This window comes from Epinephelus fuscoguttatus, linkage group LG19 (assembly GCF_011397635.1).
Source record: "Epinephelus fuscoguttatus linkage group LG19, E.fuscoguttatus.final_Chr_v1".
Lineage (NCBI taxonomy): Eukaryota > Metazoa > Chordata > Actinopteri > Perciformes > Serranidae > Epinephelus > Epinephelus fuscoguttatus.
In genome coordinates, this window is record NC_064770.1 from 32,544,828 (window position 1) to 32,566,928 (window position 22,101).

The 22,101-nt window shown below is 42.3% G+C and overlaps 1 protein-coding gene across 2 annotated transcripts; it reads left to right on the forward strand.

The window, feature by feature from the left end:
- Positions 1 to 4,919: 4,919 nt before the first annotated feature.
- Positions 4,920 to 19,891, forward strand: LOC125879929 (retinal cone rhodopsin-sensitive cGMP 3',5'-cyclic phosphodiesterase subunit gamma-like). 2 transcript variants are annotated; one of them, XM_049562099.1, is made up of 3 exons: positions 4,920 to 5,111; positions 18,746 to 18,903; positions 18,985 to 19,891. In XM_049562099.1, exons 1-3 carry the CDS (start codon positions 4,986 to 4,988, stop codon positions 19,100 to 19,102), a joined length of 402 nt encoding a protein of 133 aa, XP_049418056.1. In that variant the 5' UTR covers positions 4,920 to 4,985; the 3' UTR covers positions 19,103 to 19,891. The 2 variants fall into 2 exon arrangements, with proteins under 2 accessions (XP_049418056.1, XP_049418057.1); XM_049562100.1 differs by lacking the exon at positions 4,920 to 5,111 and adding an exon at positions 17,403 to 17,619.
- Positions 19,892 to 22,101: the final 2,210 nt, after the last annotated feature.

The window sequence follows — 22,101 nt, forward strand, 5'->3', positions numbered from 1 at the left end:
TAGCTAGCCAAGGGCGTATCCTCCCTTGTACACACATGGGACTGAATAATGAAGCTGAACAGATTGTGAATTTATGGGCTGCGACCGAAGACATAAACATATAAATAAGCATTAGTCTTGTATATTGAGTTATGCGGCAAAAACAGGCGCTGTGAGCCATCCAAGTGTGTGTGTTGTTGTGTGTGTGAGGAACACTGTGCACTGAAACAGGAGTGTTTTTCAAAAAACCTGTTATACATTATATTAGTTCTTTGAACAAATGTTGCTGCTCAAAGCTCGCAGGATGTTCAGCAGTAAAGAAAAAAAAAAAAAAAAAGTTATTACTTAATTATTGCATTTATTGTTAATATTAAATATATATGGCGTTGACAGCTCAGTAATGAAACAGATGGAAACATCAGCTCATTCATTTTTATCTTTTTTAATACAGTAAATATGGGGCTGTTATTAAAAAGAGAGTCCTAAATAAGCTTTTCCTTTTCATGTGTCATTCTTTTTCATTGCAGAGATGAATGCAGCATTTATTAAGTCCGCAGGCAGACGCAGGAAACATGTGCACAATGTAAAATTAAAGGCAGCAGAGATGCTGAGAGCTGCTCCGCTCTCCCTGTGTGTTTTATAAGACTGAAACATGACCGCGTGACACCGCAGAATGTAAAATCACATCACATCAACTCAAAGGACTAATTTCCCCTCAGTGTGCAAAGCCTGTGAGGGACGCCTCCCAGCACTTGCTACAGTGAATAACCTTTGGCGTCCTTATTTCTCCTCAATTCAACCTGCTCTCTTTAATCTTTTATTGCTCCTTTCTGCATTCAGACACGCAAAATCCTCTCTCTCTATCTGTTCTGCCCTTTTGCAGCTTGTGCCGCAGTATAGTGGACTGATATGCAGGCGGTGCTTGAGATTTGTGTGATATGAAGGCAGTGAGGAATCTAATTAAAGCAAAAGCATTCATTCTCCTGATGTGTTGCACATGCCAACAAGGAAGCGGACATTATTCCCTGAGGATGTTCCTCCTCAGCTCAGTTGCTAGAGGAAAATGTTGGCAATGTATGTTTCTGCAAACCATGAATTCATTACATTTATACATTTCATATGCATCATATCAATGTTTCTAAAGTGCTGTAGTGTATGAGCTGATGTTGTCAACAGGAGGTGGAGGTGATGGTGGATGGTGTGTCACGTAGGCGAGACGCCTGCAGAACACTATTCGAGACCAACACACAACAAAGCTGGTTGTGTTTTTGCAACCTGTTGCTGTTTTTCAACTGGGGATAATGCCTCACAAAGCAATTGTTTTTCACCATGACATTGCTGCATTTCCTGCCAGAATAATACCACAAAAGCAGCTGTTTTATACAGAGACATCACTGTGTTCCCAGTTGGGATAGTGCCGTGAACAGCGGTTGTCTTTAATTGAGACATCGCTGTATTTCCTGCCACGATAATGCCACAAAAAGCGGTTGTCTTATCAGGACATCACTGCACTTCCTGCTGGGATAGTGCTACAAAAAGCAGTTGTTAATCGAGACATTGCTGCATTTCCTGCCCAGGATGATACCACACAAGCGACTGTTTTACACCGAGACTTCGCTGCGCTAGTATAGTGCAATTGTTTTATACAGACACATCGCTGCATTTCCTGCCAGGTTAATGCCACACGCAGCGATTGTTTTTCACAAAGACATTGCTGCGTTTCTGCCGGGATAGTGGCACAAAAAGCGGTTGTTTTTTACCAAGACATTGCCTCATTTCCTGCAGGGATAATGCCATGAAATGCAGCTGTTTTATACCAAGACATCACTGCATTTCCTGCCAGGATAGTGGCATGAAAAGTGGTTGTTTTTTACTGAGACACTGCTGCTTTTCCAGCTGGTATTGGGCCCTCCAATGTGGGAAATTTCATCCAAAACACAATCATTTCTTAACCATAACCCAGTGTACATTGCACCTAAACCTTACCACATGTTAAGCATGATATGTTGAAAAAACATGTTTTAACGTATCCCCTATATAATAACGTATAAATGTAATGTATCTATGGTTTGCAGAAATGTTGAAAAACCTATTTCTCCTCCCTTTGTTGCATGTGTGTGTGTTGACATAAAACAGAATATGTGTATGTGAGCTTGATGATATCATGTACAGTAGCATGTACACCGGTGTGTTTTATATGTACATGCATGTTCGTGTGTGTCTCTGTTTCTAGGTTGCCTCTGCCTCCATTAATTGCTGTTCAGTGCCATTTCCATTGCTTCCCAGCCCGTGCAATCCCATCCTGTCCTGTCATGACAACGTCAGCCTCTCTGATTTGGTGATATCCAATTAGTCTCTCCGCTCGCTGCTCCAATCTAATAAGTGTCCTCTCTTAATACAGCTGGAAGCCTTAAAGCCCAGATTACAGCCTTACTCAACCTACCCGCTGCTCTCTTTCCATATCTACTGTTCTTCACTTTCACTGTTTTGCCCTCCTCTCTCCTGAACCTCTCTCCGCTGCTCTACACCCACTCTGAGCAGTTGGCTCGACTACTATCACAACGTGGGCATCCCAAAGTGTGAAAGAGTTTTTTTGCTTTTCAGGAGGATGAAACGTTTCCCTTGTCGGGTCAAGTTTATTCTCAGTGATTATCTCTCATACCTCTGAACACATTCTGGCCCTTTTTTTTGAGTCTCACACCTCGTGCGTATGATGCAGATGCATTATGTATAAATGGGTTTTTGTGTTTTGCACTGCAGCTTCAATCTGCTGTGCCCTCCTGGAGTAATCCATTCAAATGTAAGTAATGAGGAAAGCAGATGAAATATCAGTCATTCCTTATGGGGTTAAAGTCGTGAAAATGCATAAGGCACAGAAAAGATTCAGACGAAGACCGATGAGACAGCTTTTACTCCCGTAATGATTCTGGTAATTGTTAAGCCTGTATAAGAAATATATGCACTCCTCTGACTATCTCCAGCTCTGCTCTGTAAATTATTTCATCTTTAAACATAGAGGAAGGCAAGGTAAGCTCCTCTCTGACTCTCTGTTAGTTCATCTCTCTGGAACTTTCTGGGATTTTCTGTGCTCCCCCCCTCAGCCGGTGCGATTCTCTCCCACAATATATGGATTTGTCTGTAGTACAATATGACAATATATAACAGATCCTTGCTGCTGGGCATCAAGGAGGTAAGAGTTGACGAGATTCGTCCTGAGATGCTGAAGGTTCTGGACATTAATGGGCTTTCTTGGCTGACATGCCTTTTTTAGTGTTGCATGGAGGTCGGGTACTGTGCCTGCGGAGTGGCATGGGACTGGAGGGTGTGCTCCAACTATTGGGGTATCACACCGTTCAGCCTCCTGGGAAACGTCTACTCCAGGGTGCTGGAAAGGAGACTCTGACTGATTGTCGAACCTCAGATTCAGGAGGAGCAATGCGGATTCCGTCCTGGAAAAGTGGACCAGCTCTTTAACCTTGCGAGGCTGCTGGAAGGGTCATGGGAGTTTGCCCATCCAGTCTACATGTGTTTTATGGACTTGGAGAGGGCTTACAACAGCATCCCTCAGGGGGTCTTATGGGGGTCACTGCAGGAATAGGGGCTACCGGGGTCGTTGCTCTGAGTCATCCAATCCCTGTATGACCAAAGTGAGAGCTGCATCCACCTACTCGGCTTAAAGTCAAACATGTTCTCGGTGGCTGTTAGCCTCCGCCAGGGTTGTCCCTTGTCACTGATCCTGTTTGTGATATTCATGGATAGGGTCTTGAGGTGCAGCCGAAGGGGAGGACGGGGTCCGGTTTGGTGACCTCAGAATTGCATCTCTGCTTTTTGCAGATGATGCAGTTCTGTTGGTCTTTGTCTGTCTGGTCTTGTCATGGTTCTCTGCTGGAAAACGGTGCACCTCTTCCTCTGGAGTGGGAGAGAGTTACTGCCCCAAGCAAAGGAGTTCCGTTTCTCGGGGGTCTTGTTCACGAGTGTGAGAAGGACAGGCCAATCAGTGTGGCGTCTGCAGTGTTGCAGGGGTGGGGTCAGGAGCTCAGACATCCCAAGGAAGCTCAGAGTAGAGCCACTGCCACTTCATGTCCAAAGGATCCAGTTGAGGTGCTGGCATCTGATCAGGATGCGTCCTGGTCTCCTCCCATTAGAGGTTTCCTGGCACATCACATCCAACTGCCCTAACTGACTATTGGTGGACTAGGAATATTTTTGTTCAGGAGCAGCCGTAGAATTTTCAGAACTTCCCAGTTCTCAGTACAACACAGCCATGCATGTAATCTGGAATGTGGCTCTGATTTATAAAAACACTCATTCATAAATATTTTCAAATGCAAGATCAAAAAACTGCTGTTTCTCCTCTCTACCATCTCTGATGTCTCTTACATCAAAGCCAAGGTCACATCTGCACGCGTTTTCTCTGCTGTACCCCCCGTGTCTCTTTACTTCTTGAAGTTTGTGTGATTCTCTGTGTTCAATTTCAGACAATAATATTCTTTCCTTTCAAGAGATTGAAACCAATCATCCTTTGTGTCAGAGACGTCACATCAGTTCAGCCCACGCACACAAGAGATCTTTACATCTTTTTGCAAACAGTCATTATGAGGGTGGGTTTTGATACAACGTTGTACAAGTTTTTCTATGAAGAAACTATCATTTCGTCCTTGCTTTTTGATTCATACACTGCAACATCAAAGCCAAGGTCGGGGTCCGACAAATAGTGTTCAGCATATATTGTGCAACTTGAATCTCAATGTTTATTCTCCTGTTTTATATTCTCACTTTGCTGTAATGGCTGCAGGATAGCAAAGCTGTCCGCTGCCTCGTTCCCTTCCTTTCCTTTTGCACAATGTTTTCATTCCTGCTTCAGATGAAATATGGCATATTAATAATTGCACACCCACATACTTTCTGCCGCACATGTAGCTCACAGCTCGCCTCGGTCTGCGAGGCGAAAAATAACAGGATTTTATGGCAGAGAGGCCCTCGCTGTGACTCTTCTGTGAGAAGTTATGCATTTCTGCAGCGTAATCCCAATTTTTAGAGACTCGCTGAGGAATTTCAGAAGAAAAGGGGATAGTTTGGCCAAGTGCCAGCCAGAGAGGAACACTGTTGCTGTACGAACAAAAGTGCACCAGGTAAGATTGATTTTTTTTTCCTCCCCAGGAGGATAAGACTGCAGCAAATTCTTAAAGGCAAATTCAGTCTGCTGATGGATGAGACGTTTGTGTCTTAATGTGATACAAAAACACAGCGCACACACAATTTTCACTTCGACAACTTTTAAAATGCCTTCTATGCGATTTTCACCTGAGAGAAACAAGATAAAGGAAGAAACAAAAGTACAATCTTCACTCTGCAAAGGAGGAACATGAGAATGTTTTCAGAGATGCCTCGCGACGACAAACGACGTAAGCCTATGGAATGAGATTCAGGTCAATCTGCCCTTCAGAGAATTCTTCCCTGTGTCCAATTAGTTAAGCACGCTGGCTTCTTAAAGTCTTACATAACAATGACACACAAAGCAACATTCCCAGCATCCCTGGAAAGACACCAAAAACAAAAATAGACCCTCGCAGCAACAATGAAAAGCACAGATCGTCCATTTATCACTGCAAAAGCAAATGTGTTGATTTTGCAAGGTAAAGTGAAGCAGCCAGCATGCTAACAAGTCAAAATATGACATGATGACTTGCAAGGAACACCATCATGTTCCTTTAATGCTTATTCAACACGGAAATACTGAGAAACTGAGATGCTTTTAACAGGAAATATAAAGTTTATAAAGAAATCCTATTAACCAAATAGAAAATGAATATGATTACTACAGGCAAATCCATATATAAAAGAAATTTGCCAGTTGCCATGAAAGTAAAAGATTTAGGCTAAAACTGAGGGGATTTTGCACTTCAAAGCTTAAAGAAGCAAAGCAGATAGGAAATGGAAATGCATAATGTGTTTGCATGAATGAGTAAAGTCATTAGTTGCATTTGAAGTGAATTTCTGTAAGCCATGCCGTGGAATTTCAATCAAAAGAGGAAGAGAAGCGGCCCGTGAATACTGACTGAACTGGAATTAAAATGACTTGTGTGAAATACAAAGCAGGGTTGTTAAAAATTAAATATCCAATATTAATGCAAAAACAAAAACAGCTGTGATCTCTTTATGAATAATATATTTATGTAGCACGTCTGAAAGCTGTTACAAAGTGCGTCTTAATCAAGAGATGTAAAGAGGTGGCAGACGACTAAGATTAGGAAATAACAAGGTACACAGTACATAAAATATAAAATAGAATAAATAGAAGATCAAGGCCGTAACAGATTAAACAAAACACATCACAGATCAGGCAGATCAAATAGAGTAAGAGACATGGAAACAGAGCGATGCATCAAAACAAATACAGAATAATTTAAAAGATCTCTGACAAAACAAAACTTGATGAGCTTCAGTTTCAGTTCAGAAGATCAGCATATCGTGAGTCGAATGTTCACACAGATAACCAGAGCCAGTCAGAGGAGACACGCTCCCATCTCATAGCTGTGGCTAAAAGCCCTGTCGTAGTTTTTTGAACTCGCTGGAGTAAGCAAAGAGTATGCATCTGTGACATGTGACTGTGCATAGATGTGATGTGACCATATGTAACTCTGCACTTTGTCTGATTTGCTTTCAAAGTGTGTCATTGAGCTCAGTGATTCCCACCCAGGGGTACTTGTACTCCAGAGGGTACTTCTGCTGTTGCCAAGGGGTATGTGGGAAGATTATATAAGTAGCTCAACTAATTTGAGACTGTGTGTAAATTAGAAAGCCAGCAGAGAAGTTCTAACAGCTAAAAATATGATAGTCAAATGGTTAAAATGTTATAGCTACAAATACATTTTAACACTTGGAATTGTTAGCTTAAAGCATACACGTGCACAGATAGACCCCAGTGTTGCTCAAGCACCTGCCCCTTAAGTGTCACATTTTATTTATTTATTTTTTCTGATTTAATACTTTGATTTTCAAATTTGGCCCATGACATCAGTTCTCCATTAAAAGCGTGGTGTAATGCCTAACAAACGCATTTAAGATACTGCTGGACCACAAGAGCCCCTGCCCTCCTTCATCAACATCCCTCGTCACAGTCACCACAGTTAACACACTTAAATCAAACGCCCTGCAGAGCAGCATCAACGTCTCCCTGTGACCTGTCTTCATGGACAGCCAGGTATCCATAGTGTTTGCCCTCAGCCTTGGTATTGTTACTGTTGTGACATTAATTAACGTGACTTTACCAGAAGTTGTCTTTGTCATGACAAGTTGACATTAAATTTGTTTGGGATGTTCTCATAATGACAACTTGACATTAACCAAGATGACATTACCAGAAGATGTCTTTATTTTAATGTCAAGTTGTCATAAGGACATCCCAAACAAATTTAATGTCAACTTGTCATAATCAAGACAACCCAAACAATGTCAAAAACGAATGACACTTAATGACAGCAGTCATAAACATTTATGGCATGTACATATGTTTATGACAAGTTCATGACAGTGTCATGTCACCCTGATGTTAGTCTCTAGACTCTACATTCAGTGAATGTAGAGTCTGTAGGCAAACCCCAGACATCTTGCCTCCGGAAGAAGAGCGGAAGAGCCCTGGTTTCTGGTTGTAGGCTGTTTGTAGTCCGCGTGATATTGACCAATCACGTTTGAGCCGGCTGCAGTTGTTGCCAGGTTAAACGGTCCATGCGGTGAACTAACGAGGCGGAACATAATTGGCGTCACTGCAAACTCTGAATCCATCGCAACAGTTCAGCATATTTACTTATATATAAACGGAAGTCGGAAACAGAAATTCGCCTCCTCCACCCAAATCAAACCGGAATGCCAAAAAATCGGGGGTCTGCCCCCAGAGGCTATATCGCTGTCTGCCGGAAGTCAGATGCCAAATACAGCCGATGGGTTCTGAGAATGCCCTTATGTAGATACCTTCAAGTAAAGCGTTACCCAATAACCCATCATTAAGCTTAACAATACGTCTGGTGTAAAGTCACACCGTCTCCCTCCAACTCTCTGGCTGATTCTGGTTCGCCTACTGCCCAGTGCGAGCGGAGACAGAATTGCTTTCCCACTGTCACATGTCTTAAAAACAAAACTCAACTCAAAATAATGTTTAGATCCCCCATGCCATGGCTCTGATAACTGATTTGAATAAATCTGAAATGTGGTTTGGTGCTGCACAAGCCTGGTGCCAAGAGCACAGAGAAGGAGAGGAGTAGCACATTAGCCTTAGCTAGAAAACAGGTTTGCCAGATGACGGTCTAGTTACTGAAACGTTGCAGCATTAAAATCATTATTTTTATAAGTTAGACATTGTGTGGGATTTTTTTTTTTTTTTTTTTTTTACAAAATGAACAGTTAAGCCTCTCTCAATTGTATGACCAACACAACCTAAACACTGACATTTCAACTGAATGACATTTCATACAGTTTTTCTGTTGTTCAGTTCTGTATAAACTTAAATTAAAAGCCGTTTCCCACTTAAACGGCCAGTCCCTTTTACTGGCCTGGTGTAGCTACACACTTTGACAAATAAAGGCCTGTCTCAATTAGAGGCCTGGTCTGGTTCATTTCTTTTATACAAGCTCTTCAGATGTGTCCATTCCTCAATTACCCTGTAAGTTATTCACATTCCTTTAGTCCATAAGGATCCTCAGATTAAAAGAATCAAAAGAGTTTTTCATAGGAATTAATCCAAGTTGTGAGGATTGTTTTAACAGGATAAAGTGGGGTCGTGTCGGTGTGCCGGGTGCTGTGATCCTTATGCCGTAACGCTCTCTGGTGTGATATCTGTCGGCGCTAGATCAAATGAATGACTCATAACTGATATATTATCTACAGCCTAATTTCAAACAAATAAATGATTTAATTGTATTTTGTATTTCTCTTTCGTCTAAAGGGAGTTAAATGCCTGACCCAAATATAGGCTTGTTGATTTCAGTCATTCAAGCAAATAATAGCCCCGGCTACTAATTGAAGTTTTATGAATTCCACAAAAGCCCATTTGCCACCGCAGGAACTTTTATCATTTACCCGGGATTTTGAAAAACCTCTGCACGTTTCCACCTAAATTACCTGGGTAAAAAAACTTTCCCTCAACCCCAAACTTTCCCTGAAAAAGTACCTAGTAGTGGGGTAGGACTTTTCAGATTACCCGGAATTCTTGAGGGGCGGGGCTGTGTGCTGAAGAACGCTGATCAGTGGAACACACACGCAGCGTTCCGCACGTCCGTGTCAGTGTGTCTGCAAACTTTATTTCATTTCTACAAGCTTCACTTCGTTTGTGTTTTGATTAAGGATGGGTACCAAAACCTGGTACTAAATTAGCCCCGGGGATAAATTATCAAAGACTATAGTATTGAGAAGCGCTAACGGTATCGGTTCTTTTGTGCTGGTGCTACATACACACACATACACACACACACACACACACAGATGCGACACGGTAACCAGCGAGCAGCCGCAGTGGAAACAAAGTGAAGATAATTCAAAAATGACTTGAGTTGACGGCAGCTACACTCGTTACTGTAAGTGCAATTAAACCGTAGTGAGAAGCCAGTACTTAATCAATACATGTGTTCAGCAGCATGAACATGTCAACATGCAGACAGTGATATTCAATATGCTCCGCCCACAGTCTCTCACCCACAGACACTAACGACACAAGGACAGCACGCTAGTTCAGCTGATAGCGAATTGTTACTAATAAGCTCAAATGACAGCTGTCTGTACGTAGACTAACTTCATTTGACACCATTCTCGGAACCCATCGGCTGTACTCGACGTCTGACTTCCGGCAGACGGCGATACAGCCTCTGGGGACAGACCCCAGATTTTTTGGCATTCCGGTTTGATTTGGGCGGAGGAGGCGAATTTCCGTTTCCAACTTCCGTTTATATATAAGTAAATATGCTGAACCATTGCGATGGATTGGACTCATTAGTTCACCGTACAGACTGTTTAACCTGGCAACAACTGCAGCTGGCTCAAACGTGATTGGTCAATATCACGCGGACTACAAACAGCCTAGCACCGGAAACCAGGGCTCTTCCGCTCTTCTTCCAGAGGCAAGATCTCCGGGGTTTGCCTACAGACTCTACATTCACTGAATGTACAGTCTGTATATAGAGACTATGTTTGACACTTAACTTAAAATACTTTAAAACTGAGCTGCTGGCTGAGACAAACAGCCCCAACTCTTTACACCAGCATGTAACCAGCCAAGCAGGCGGAGCCAAATACAGGGCACACGCCGAATCATCTACGTCGTCACGCTAATTTGAATACATATTCCGGAACTTTGAGGTGCAATGGAAACGCAAACCACACAGATTACCAGGAATTCTTTTACCCAGGTAAATAAATTCCTGGTAATAAAAGTTCCTGGAAATGTTGGTGTAAAAGGGGCTAAAGTCTGGAGTTTACTGATGCCAAACTATCGCCAAGGAGAGTGCAACACTTGGAAATCCAGCTAGCAACAAATCAGATCACAGTCATGGCAATAATTCATGCAAAACTTTCATTCCAACACCGCTTTCAATATCTTTAGCATACAAAGCATATTTTTCTTTTAAATACTTCTAAGTACTGTACTATGACAATTTGTGAATACACCTTTGATGGTGGTGGAGCTCAGCAGCCTTGGTTTACAGTCAGACATTTTATATTTGAACAAAGGGTTGGGAAGCACTGCCTTGGTGTATGTGTGTGCAGTTGACATAATAACGAGGTCAATATTGCTGCCAGTGCCCCGTCACAAGTGTTCAAATTGGATTAAGTGTTCCGTGTTTAAAGCAGGCCGTATGTGATCTGCAGTACATCGCTCTCTGAACGTGCTCTACAACTGTCAACACTAATACTGGCCCACCACCATATGACCCCACATACACCAGCAGCAGAGCAGACAGTCTGAGCTCTTTGCCCCTTTTCATATGAGGCAGACATGTTATGACATGGTTTATGCACACGACTATTATTAGCCTGGGTGCTACATTATAGACAAATTTAAACGGATATTTTAACACTCACTTCTCACACTTGAAAGGTGGCTGTCAAAGCTTGGTAGTTTCTGTCCTTAGAAAAAAAAGTTTGGAAAAGTATCAAACGTCCATTAAAACCTCCTGAATCCAGCACAATCTACCTTTCCTGCGCCATAACCATAAGTTGTATTTTTGCAGAAGTGTTTGGATCGTATCACACCCATAATTTAGTTATCTTTATACAGACTATGTCCTCTATCCTACAGTAACACAGATAAGTAGATAGGTCATTATTTAACCCTAAAAAGCTGCTGACAGTACAGTTTATATTTCAACCTTGGCGACTGCAGAGAAGCACAGTAAAGGGTCGACTGGAAGCTGAGTGGATGTGTTTGCTGGCTCCTACCTACAACTTAAATTCTATGTTAAAAAATACACGTCAAACATTTTGTGCTAACGGTCACGTTTTCTTATTTTTGGGGCGACAGCTCGGCGTTCAAACACATAAATAAGTTTCAGAAACAAAGCTTGAGTTCATCATCTGAGTCCATGTGACACTAGAGACTGTGGTTCAGGCCTGTCTGGACCCTTTCTGATTAAAAAAAGGTGCACTTATGTGCCGAGGATAGTAACTCATGGTCTCTTTGAGCTTTCTGTGGCGTGGGAAGCAAACCCCCACACATCACACAGATCGTATGTACTGTATGCCTGCACTGTATACGGCCCGGGACGTAAAAGGAGCCTGGTTTCCTCTGAACGAACACACACACACACACACACACACACACACCGGGAATTCATGAGCTTCATGAAAGAACAGATTTGTCAGTTGATGTTTATATAAGTTTGACATGCTGTAAAGTGCTGCCTGTGGAGCTCGACACGTCACACACACACACGCACATGCAGTGCCCTTTGCATCATATTGCTGCCCTAATGCTAGTTTTCCAGACCGAGTCCTTTCGTTAATCTAATTAGTCGACTCAGTATTAGCGTGTTCTCCGCAGACATAAGAAGGGTGGGCTCCAAGATTGACATATTGACCTACAATCAGAGATGTCAACACAGCATGGGGTTCCTGTACAGTTCGATCCAGTTCATTGTTATCGCTCATTAACACAGATAAACAAGCTTAGGTGAGTTAACTGCACTTACAGCAGCAAATCTAGAACGTGTCCAGAAACATGTTCAGCACACTGTGCAGTACATTTGTGGTGTGATTACATCGGTGAAACAGGCCTGGTGCTCACTGTGTGGTTCATAGACTGATAATCCAGAGTTTACATTACATTGTGCAGAACAGTCGGTGTCCTTAACGAGGCCAGCTCCTTCCTATCTGCAGCCTACATACTGTTAAAGAGGCTTAGCCATTGTCCCGTCCTCCTTTAGGGCCAGGCGCCCACGTTGCCCTCAAAACCACAGCTCATCAATGTGAAGCATATGATCGACTCCAATTTTTTGTGAAATTAATGCAGGATTTTAGCAAAAATTGGACATCTTCGATAATCAGTGTGCAAAATAACGCCCCAGTTAGCCGCCTTGTTAGCATGCAGGTCGCACATTAGCCATAATAGCTAGAAAAAGAATGATTCACAAGACGGATGAAGCCTTGTTCAGCCCAAAGATTCGCGATGAGACGAGTTGAAACAGGCAGCTGCTCTCAACGTGCGGTTGTGCATCATTCTAAAAACCTGCCGGTTCACACCAATGCAACAAGATGAGATGGTGTATCATTTCTATGCAACAACTTTCTGTACTTCTGCTCAGATTTGCAGCTGTTTCTTGAAATATGAATGAGGATAGTGATAGTGAGATGCTGGCTGCAGCCGCATTTGTAGTCGTGATGAAACAGCAGGTAGCCGCGGTAGCTCAGACTGCCAGTTCACACCGCTGCAACTTTTCTCTGCAATGTTCTAAAGCCAAATCTTTGGTCTGAACTGGGCTGAAGATGTCAGTTAGTGATGTGACATTCGCGAACGAGCCGAGTCTTTGAACCAGCTCTTTGAAGTGAACAAGTGAACCGGCTCTTCAGAGTGAATGAGCCAGTTCCTAATTCACGTTGTGTTGATGACCCCCCTCAGTTAGAAATGAGCGGTAGGAAGCTAACCCACTATCCGCCAGCACTTGCTTGTATTGACAGGCTTGTTGTTTATAAAGGGCGTTGCTATGGCTACACCAAACTTTATATGTGCGGGGTTTATTCTGGGTCCACGTTACAATATCCAGATCAAGTGATGCGATAAATCAGCGATGTGATTCGTCGTTGAACCCACTAACACCCGCCCTCCACACACACACACAGCAAAAAACAACAACAACAACAAAAAACGAACGAACGAACCGCATCTTTGAACCGGCTCTTCAAAGTGAACGAGAAATCCCATCACTAACAGTTCTATATTTGGGATATGCCAGTTTCTTTTTACTTGTCTTGCACTTGACATTTTGGGGGTCAGCTTCACAGATTTGGAAACTATTCCAGACACTTCAGTTTTCCAACATCTTGTTAGTGTATCTGTTCGCCTGTCACTTGTAGTCAACCTGTCTCAGCTTCAGGACCGTTCATGACTAACGTTAGATGAGAAAAAGTCGGAGTCACAGAATCACTAAGTTTATATGACCTTGTTTGAGAATAACTAATAATAATGAATCATGTTGATTTTTTTTTTTTTAATTTATGGGATTTTGGGGATTTTTAGGGTAATGTATATTAAGGAAAGGTATCACCAGAGGATCCACGGCACGATATCATCATAATACTAAAGTCACAATACAATATTATTGCAATTTTAAATGTGTTCCGATATGCTGAGTATTACGATTAAATATATTGTGATATATTACTTTTTTCAACTATAAAGTTTGTCCCCTAAGGAAAACTTTGTCAACATCTGTGTTATCTAATAACATGAAGTTTTCAGTTTAATTTAAGTTTTAATTTCTTATTTGTAATATTAAGTATTGATATAATAAAAAAAATCTGTACCCAGCACTGTGTGACAATATTGCCACATGAAAATATCGCAACACAATGCTGAATCAATGTTTTCCCCCCACCCATATATATGGTATAAAATGGTATGGTATAAAATCCCGAAGCATTAAAGTAGGTATTTGGATGTTGGTTATCATGGCAACGATCTAAGATTCGAAGTTTCACAGCATTCAGGTCAGACCTTGAAATATTGTCGTCTATTTGATTGCCATGAAATTTTGTAAATACATTAATTTGGTGCCAGTAAGCAAATGTTAGCATGCTAATGCAGAACAAACACCGTGTACATTATACCTGCTTAACAACAGCATGTTAGCATGCCAATGTAAGGCCCACAGAGCTGCTAGTGTGTCTGTAGATCCATCTATTTGTCTTTTAGCTCAAGTACTTTTTGTACGTCTGTAGCTTTATTTGACCCTGCCATCTTGACTTTATCTCTGTTTTTGTTCTTGAAGAACTAAAAAATATATCTAAAAATATATATAAGATTTGAATTCAAGGTAGAAAATGGAAGTTAAGCAAAGAGAAATTCCACCCTCTGTGTGGAGTTTCCCCTGTGTCTCTGTGTGAGGTGGTATTAAAGTAAATGTCTCTCAAGTTTCAAAAAATGCCTGTTTGGATAGTTTGAAGAATTTGGACTACAGTGTCTGCTTATATAACTTCCCATCAGCACTCTGCGGCTGTGTCATGGCTTTTTCTCAGCACTTGTCCTGATTCCAAACAAGCTAATCCTGGATCCGCCCTTTAGATCAACATTTTCCACACGCTAAGTCGTTTAGTAAAAACTTTCTATCATTATTTTACACCAGATGTTGAATCTTGAACTTTCATCGACCTTTTTCCTCTTGTAGGAAATCATCTGAATTATGAAAATAATAACAGGCAGGCCTGTTGATCAGTTGAGAGGCATTAAACACTGTCCTAAATCCTCAAGCTTTTTCATTTCACCTCTCCTTAAATACTGTCAGTGAAGTTAAAAATACTCTCTTATCTATAAGTATTTTCATTCACCTCATCAGGGAAGAAGTAAGTAACTTTTTAAACAAAGAATCTCTCATGTGAAATTCTTTATTCTGTGGTCTTGGCCAGGAATCCCTTGAAAAAGAGATTTTAAATCTCAATGGGAACATTCCTGGTAAAATAAAGGTAGGAACAAGGCATGAAGCCAAAGACAGCCGGCTCTGTTATTTGTTCAGTCTGAATGTGACCAAACTCCAGGTCCAGTTCTGTTTGATTTCTTCTTGACTTCTGGCTGTGTGACTGGTGTTAATCAGTTTAATCACTGCACCACTGGCCCTCCCACATTGGCCACAGCTCTCTCAGCGAGGGTGCCAAACCCATGCTGTTAGGCTCAGACACAAATAGGCCTGTAATTAACTCTAATTAGGCAGAAATACTTAGAAAATGAGGTGTGCTTGAAGCTGAAAGTGAAAAGGAAAATGTGATGTTTGACATTGTCCAGCATTGTTTGCCAACATGTAGTTGCTGCTGGAGGGAGAGGAAGGTCACTTACAACTTCTGGCTCAACAAAACTCATCCATACACTATACAATGAATACTAAATTTCTTTATGTTTCAGCAGCACTGTGGTTAAGGTGGTTAGGCTAAGGCAAAAAAACATGTGGTTATGGTTTCGACAAGATCATGTTTTGGCTTAAATCACTCAACTTTGGTGGCAAATGTAGTGACTGGTTGCTAAAAAACATTCTCCTTTCATGGCACCAGAGCCACTAAAAATGCAGCCACAGGTCACTAAATAACACCCACATTTGGTGGTGCAGATTTAGCTGTAAACGCAGCCACAGGTTGCTAAAAAATACCCATGTTTGGTGGCGCAAATGCTACTGGAAGTTCAGCTACAGGTCACTAAAGAACACCAACGTCTGCTGGCACAAATTGCTAAATACACCTACACTCAGTGGCACAAACGCTGCTAGAAATGCAGCCACAGTTCACTAAAGAACACACACGTTTGGTGGCATGAATTCAGCTGGAGAGGCAGCCACGGTTTGAAAAAGAACAACCCATGTTCTGTGGCACAAACACAGATGGAAGCACAGCCATGGGTTGCTAAAGAACACCCATGTTTGGTGGCCCAAATTCTGCTGGAAAAGCAGCCACAGGTTGCTAAAAATCACCCATGTTTGGCGGCGCAAATGCCGCTGGAAATTCAGCTACAAGTCGCTGAACAGCACCCATGTTTGGTTGCAAAAATTGCTAAAAACCACCAAGACAAAATGGTAAAAACACAGATAGAAATGCAGCCACGAGTCGCTAAAGAACACCCGTGTTTCATGGCACAAATGCAGCAGGAAAGGCAGCCACAGTTTGCTAATAAAAACAAACATGTTAGGTGAAACAAACGCCAATGGAAATTCAGCTACAAGTCGCTTAAGAATACCCATGTTTGGTTGCACAAACACAGCTGGAAACGCAGCCATGGGGCACTAAAGAACATTCATGCTTGATGGCACAAACACAGCTGGAAAGGCAACCAGGCTTTGATAAAAACTACCCACTTTTGGTGGCACAAACGCAGCCGTGGTGCGCTAAAAAACACTCACGTTGAGTGGCACAAATGCTGCTGGAAGCAAAGCCACGAGTCCATAAAAACACCCATGTTTGGTGTCATAAACGCAGCTAGAAATGCAGCCACAGGTTGCTAAAGAACACTCACGTTTGGTGGCGTAACATCAGCTGGAAACACAGCGATGAATCACTAAATAACAATTGGATGTGTTGTTTGCTGATCTTGAACAGTGGTCTGCAGCTGTCTTGCCAAGGTGTCACGCCATCCACCATCCCCTCCACCTCCCAATGACAAAGTGAGCTCATATACTACGTCACTTCAGAAAAATTTATTTATGTATGAAACATACAAATGTAACGTATCTGTGGTTTGTAGAAATGTACAGTGCCAACATTTTCTTCTGCTGACTGGGCTGTCAAACAATAACAACACTTTCACATCTAGAGATGTCGAGAAGCTTGGCTCAGCGCCCGAATCTGATTAAGACAGTGAAGTATTAATTACTTAAAATATCCTGTAAATCCCAATCCAAACACGCAACTCCTATCCCAGAGAGAACAATCTACCCATGTTGCAATTCTTTCTGTTTTTCAAATTCAAAATCACAACACAGTATCTAAAAATAATGTGACAACAGTTCCTTGTTCACTGACAACATCTCACACATGTAAACAGCATCTCACATGGACCTGTAACGCGACCATCAAGTCGTCTCCTCACGGCAAAGCAGGCCTGCTGAGGTTTAGAGGGATAAGCTCAATCAAATCCTCCCAGATTGATCTTTGACACTGTCTACCCAGTAAAGCTGCACTGCAGGTAGGGAGGACAGCGGCGGGTGGGGTTGTGATGGGAACAAGGACAATTAGAGTCGGGGAGGGGAGGAGGGGGGAGGATGCTAGCTTTGGCGGAGAAGTTTGACCTTTTCCGGTGCCCATGTGACTGGAAAGAGGACGACGAGGGGATTAGGGATGAACATATAAAAGCACAACACGGACAACGCACCTCACAAACTAAAGAAGAAGAAGCAAGAAGAAGAAAGAACTACTGTCAGAGCAGAGAACGGCAGTGTCCTCTTGGGATATCTGTGACAACAGGTGAGAACAAACTCTACTGATGCAACAGCATCACTGACTTAACTTGAAGTTGACCTTAATTAAAGAAGCTTTTATGCTGTTTCCGTGGCGATAGTAAGTACTCGTTGACTGGTTATAGATTAAATGAGTCATGTCAGCACTGAACTAGCAGACAAGGCAGGAATTTAGATGAGGGGAACTTTGATGAGAACGATGGCTAGCTAAAACGTAAGTGATATAGCAAACAGTTTGGATGCAAGAAGTTTGACTAGTTCTACTAAGTCTGTGCTAGCAACATAGTTCGACGTTGCAATTTAAATGGGTAAAAGTGGGTAAAAAAATTCACAAATTGTGGGTTGAAGCACAGATGATAATCCTAAAACGCATTAGTAGAAACCTGAAGGGGAGAACAGGTGTGAACCCAGCATAAAGCGGATTGACTTCAGGGGCAACAGTCACAACAACAGATGGCTGATAACATGTCGGGCAGCTCTGGTGCAGCTTCGGTGATCTCTACACATGAGAACAGGATGACAGTCAGCTCAGGGGAGCCTCTGTTACTCTGTCCACAGGCAGTCTAGATGTGCTGATGCAGGTGGTGCATGTTTTTTGACTTACACAGAGTGACAGAGCAGGTTGGTTTCCACTTTCGTCAAACTGTTTTAACAGGATTACCAGTGTCAGGAGTCAGAGGCAGGGGGGTGAGAGCTTGAGCTGAGGCAGGATACTGTGTGAGATCAGGTGGGAGATGAGGACAAGAGGGACAGACAGGGACGTTTCGAGAGGTCTTGACTTATGTTTTGATGCAGTGATGTGAATGTGATCTTAAAGTTTGATATCTTAAGTACCAAACATGAGCCGCTGAACTGGTGTCTAAGTTGAAGCTAATGGAAAAATCCGATGTCCCATTGCACATGGCATCCCTGTTGTTCAAGAAGGGCAATTAGCCCGCTGTGGATCAGAGTGGGATTAGAGCTAATCTGTCTGTTTAAACTAATCTGCATAATCTCCTCTGATTGGCATTGAGAGCTGGAAGGAAACAGGATTAGCAGAGGGCAGCAGACAGAGAGGACAGGAGAGGATAAGTCAGAGGAAACTGTGATCGCAGTGTGGTGACGCATTCTCAAAAACACCTTTTGTCTTCCAGAGACCCTCAGTAGCAATGAACGCCAGCCCCCCTGCAGGAAGTGCCCTGGCTCCCGGTGGAGCAACAGGCCCCACCACACCCAAGAAGGGGCCACCCAAGTTCAAGCAGAGGCAGACCCGTACATTCAAGAGCAAGGCCCCCAAGCCAGGCCAGAAGGGGTAAAGAAAATTATACATTTGGACATGTTAAACCCAAACAACCAAACCAGGTCACTCACTTGTTTGTTTTGTGTCCTCCAGCTTTGGTGACGATATCCCCGGCATGGAGGGTCTTGGCACAGACATCACAGTGGTGTGCCCATGGGAAGCCTTCGGCGACATGGAACTCAGCGACTTGGCCAAATACGGCATCATCTAAACCTGCTGCCTCCTGCCTTCCTTGCCTGCCTGTACCTCTCCTCTGCCTAATCCTCTCCGCCCTGCCTTCTCTCCATCCTGGCTTGGCACGCCATGATAAGGCTGCCAGCAAACCCCCTAATGCCCTCTCGTCTACCTACCTCAAGCTTCACTCCACTAAGTGGATGGAAAGCATAATAATGCTCTTCTTTTTATGTTATTATATGATACTGTTTATATTATATATATATACTTGAAATGGATGACGAGAAAAAGACTCCACATACCTTATTCCCTGTTCCCTCATCCATCTATGATAGTCTTCTCCCGACTTCTCCTCCCTCCTCATTCAGACTCCCCTCTTTCCGTCCACCACTCCAAACCCACGGCAATGGACGCAAGCAAAACACTAGTTAATACTAGCATGTATTTGCTTCTAGCTGTCTTAAAAAAAATGTAAATATTTTGTTCTCAGCGTCACAACCTTTTGACCTTGTCTTCCCACCTTTTGTACTTCCTCCCGCTTTTATTTTGCATTGTTATTTTTTACTGCAAAAGGTCACTGTAAACACCTAGGGATGCAAGGAGAGCGTGCAACATGCTGTAATGATGAAAACAACAATGCACCTTCACGTGAGGATGAACTCCCTTTTTATCCCCTGTCTCTCTCCTTGCTGCTATCTCAACCCACGTCCCTCCTTAGAGAAAACAAAAAGCGTATACTGTATGTTTCGCGAGCGCAATACCACAGAAAATGTACTGTGAGCTGGTATGTCCTGATAGCTGCAGTAAAATGTGTATATTTTTAGTACTCATGTTGTCCGTGTCTTTTTTTTCTCTCTATCACCCAAATAAAAGATGAAAAGAACACGGTAGGGTTGAAATGAACAAGCAAAGGGAAACAATCATAACTTGGTATTTTGGATGAGAAATAAAATGACAAGGCTCTCCAACAATTCCCAGCTGTCTCCTAATTGTTACATTTCCTTCTGTGTCTGAACTACAGTGCTGTTTGAGTACATCTAATAATAATTAACGCTCATTTTAAGGCTTCCTGAGAGGCTCTTAGAAAGGAAAGGAAAACAAATCACGGTGATAACAAGAAACTGTTCTTTCACATCTCACAAAGAAAATAAATCATCTGGTAATAAGTATAATATGTAGCTTACAAATCAAACCCCTGACCATATTCAAACTGTAAAGGCTCAGTCGACCAAAAAAATGGTTAACGCCTCGTTTCCACTTACATATATGACCAGTGTCTGTACATCGTAAATATACGGATGATGCCTCTACTGTCCAACGCAAGGAGGTGCATTTCTTTATGGATGGATAGAAATCTGATAGAAACTACCTGTAGCATGACAGAGAGGCTAATTCTGTCAGTTTTTCACCATCTAGTAGTTTGGAATATGCTCTAGGAACATTATCAGGGCAAAAACAGGACCAATACTGCATGGCAACAAATAAATGAATATGTTGGCCTGCCAGGTACGAGGCATGTTTTGTGAAATATCTAATTAAAAAGACGTACGAGCAGCTGAACAAGTCATAATGATAGTCTGACATCATTTTTAACCATATTTTACTATATAATGACGAAAACTCTGTCTGTGTGTCTGTTCCACGTTTTTCTCCTCACTGACTTGGTCAATCCATGTGAAATTTGGCACAGTGGTAGAGGGTCATGGGAGGATGCCAATGAAGCAATATTACATCAATTGGCCAAAGGGGGGCGCTATAGCAACCGACTGAAATTGCAAACTTTGAATGGGCATATCTCATGCCCCGTATGTCGTAGAGACATGAAACTTTGCACAGAGATGCCTCTCCTCATGAGGAACACATTTGCCTCAAGAACCCATAACTTCCACTTATATAGATTTTCCACCATTTTGAATTTTTTGAAAAACACTTCAAATCGATCTCTTCCTAGGAAGTTTGAGCGATCTGCATGAAACTGGGTGAACATAATCTAGGGACCAATATCTAAAGTTCTCTCTTGGCAAAAGTTGGAAAACTTACTAAAACTGAGCTTCTATAAGGCAATGAATATTGTGGAGGGCGTGGCTCATCACATAAAGGTGTATAACATCTCAAGGGTTTCACCCATCACCACGCAACTTTGTAGGCATATGACCACACATAATCTGAGGGGACCCTCCATTATTGACCCCATCAAACAAAATGGGGGCGCTAGAGAGCTCATTTCTTATCTAGGCCTAACCGCCATATGGATTTTTACTAAACTTGGTAGATATGTAGAACAGGACGCCTCAAGGTGACTGGAGAAATTTAACTCTAATTGGCAACTGGGTGGCGCTATAACAACAGAAGAATGCTTAAACATGGCTAAAATGCGACTGATCGCTGTGGCTCCCCCTGTGGACCAATGTTGTTTGTTTTTTTTTCTAATTTTTGGTATGACTAAGTCATGGTATGGTATGCTGTACATAATCACGGAGACTGTCAGTGTGTCATTCTGGCAGTCAGTCATTCTGTCTGTCCCACGTTTTTCTACTCACTGACGTGGTCAATCTATGTGAAACTGCACATAGGCATTGAGGATTGGCATAGGTAGAAGGTGACAAAGCTACCAATGGGTATGGACTAGTATTAACAGAATAACATTACCTACATTCACAATGTGTTAAAACCAGATAAACAAGTTCTTTTTAATCAAACAAACTCACTTGGCAATCAACCAGGCAACTGAATTGAAGAAAACAGCCTGTTAGCTAAGCTAGCACACTGTCATACGGTCTCTCTGAAATCCACCACAAAAGTTCAATTTATTTTAACGTACTCAAGGCCAACCCGGACTGCAAAATTACAGAGGGGAGGAGTTTTGCAGGCATGTCGGATATCACAGAGATTCCCAGAGGATGGATGAATGGACTTCCGGATGCCTTGTGTCCGTACATTAGTGGAGATGAGGCATAAGGCCTTCGCACACGAGTCCCTCTTTTTTCGTCCAAAATGGTCCCACGTCTAAAAATAAATATGACTTGTCACACTGTG

Excerpts from the sequence above, each read along its gene's own strand:
- LOC125879929 (XM_049562099.1), top strand. The coding sequence starts at position 4,986 with ATGCATTTCTGCAGCGTAATCCCAATTTTTAGAGACTCGCTGAGGAAT. Across the intron at positions 5,112-18,745 it reads TACGAACAAAAGTGCACCAG|AGACCCTCAGTAGCAATGAA; the intron begins GTAAGATTGATT and ends TTTGTCTTCCAG. Across the intron at positions 18,904-18,984 it reads CCCAAGCCAGGCCAGAAGGG|CTTTGGTGACGATATCCCCG; the intron begins GTAAAGAAAATT and ends TGTGTCCTCCAG.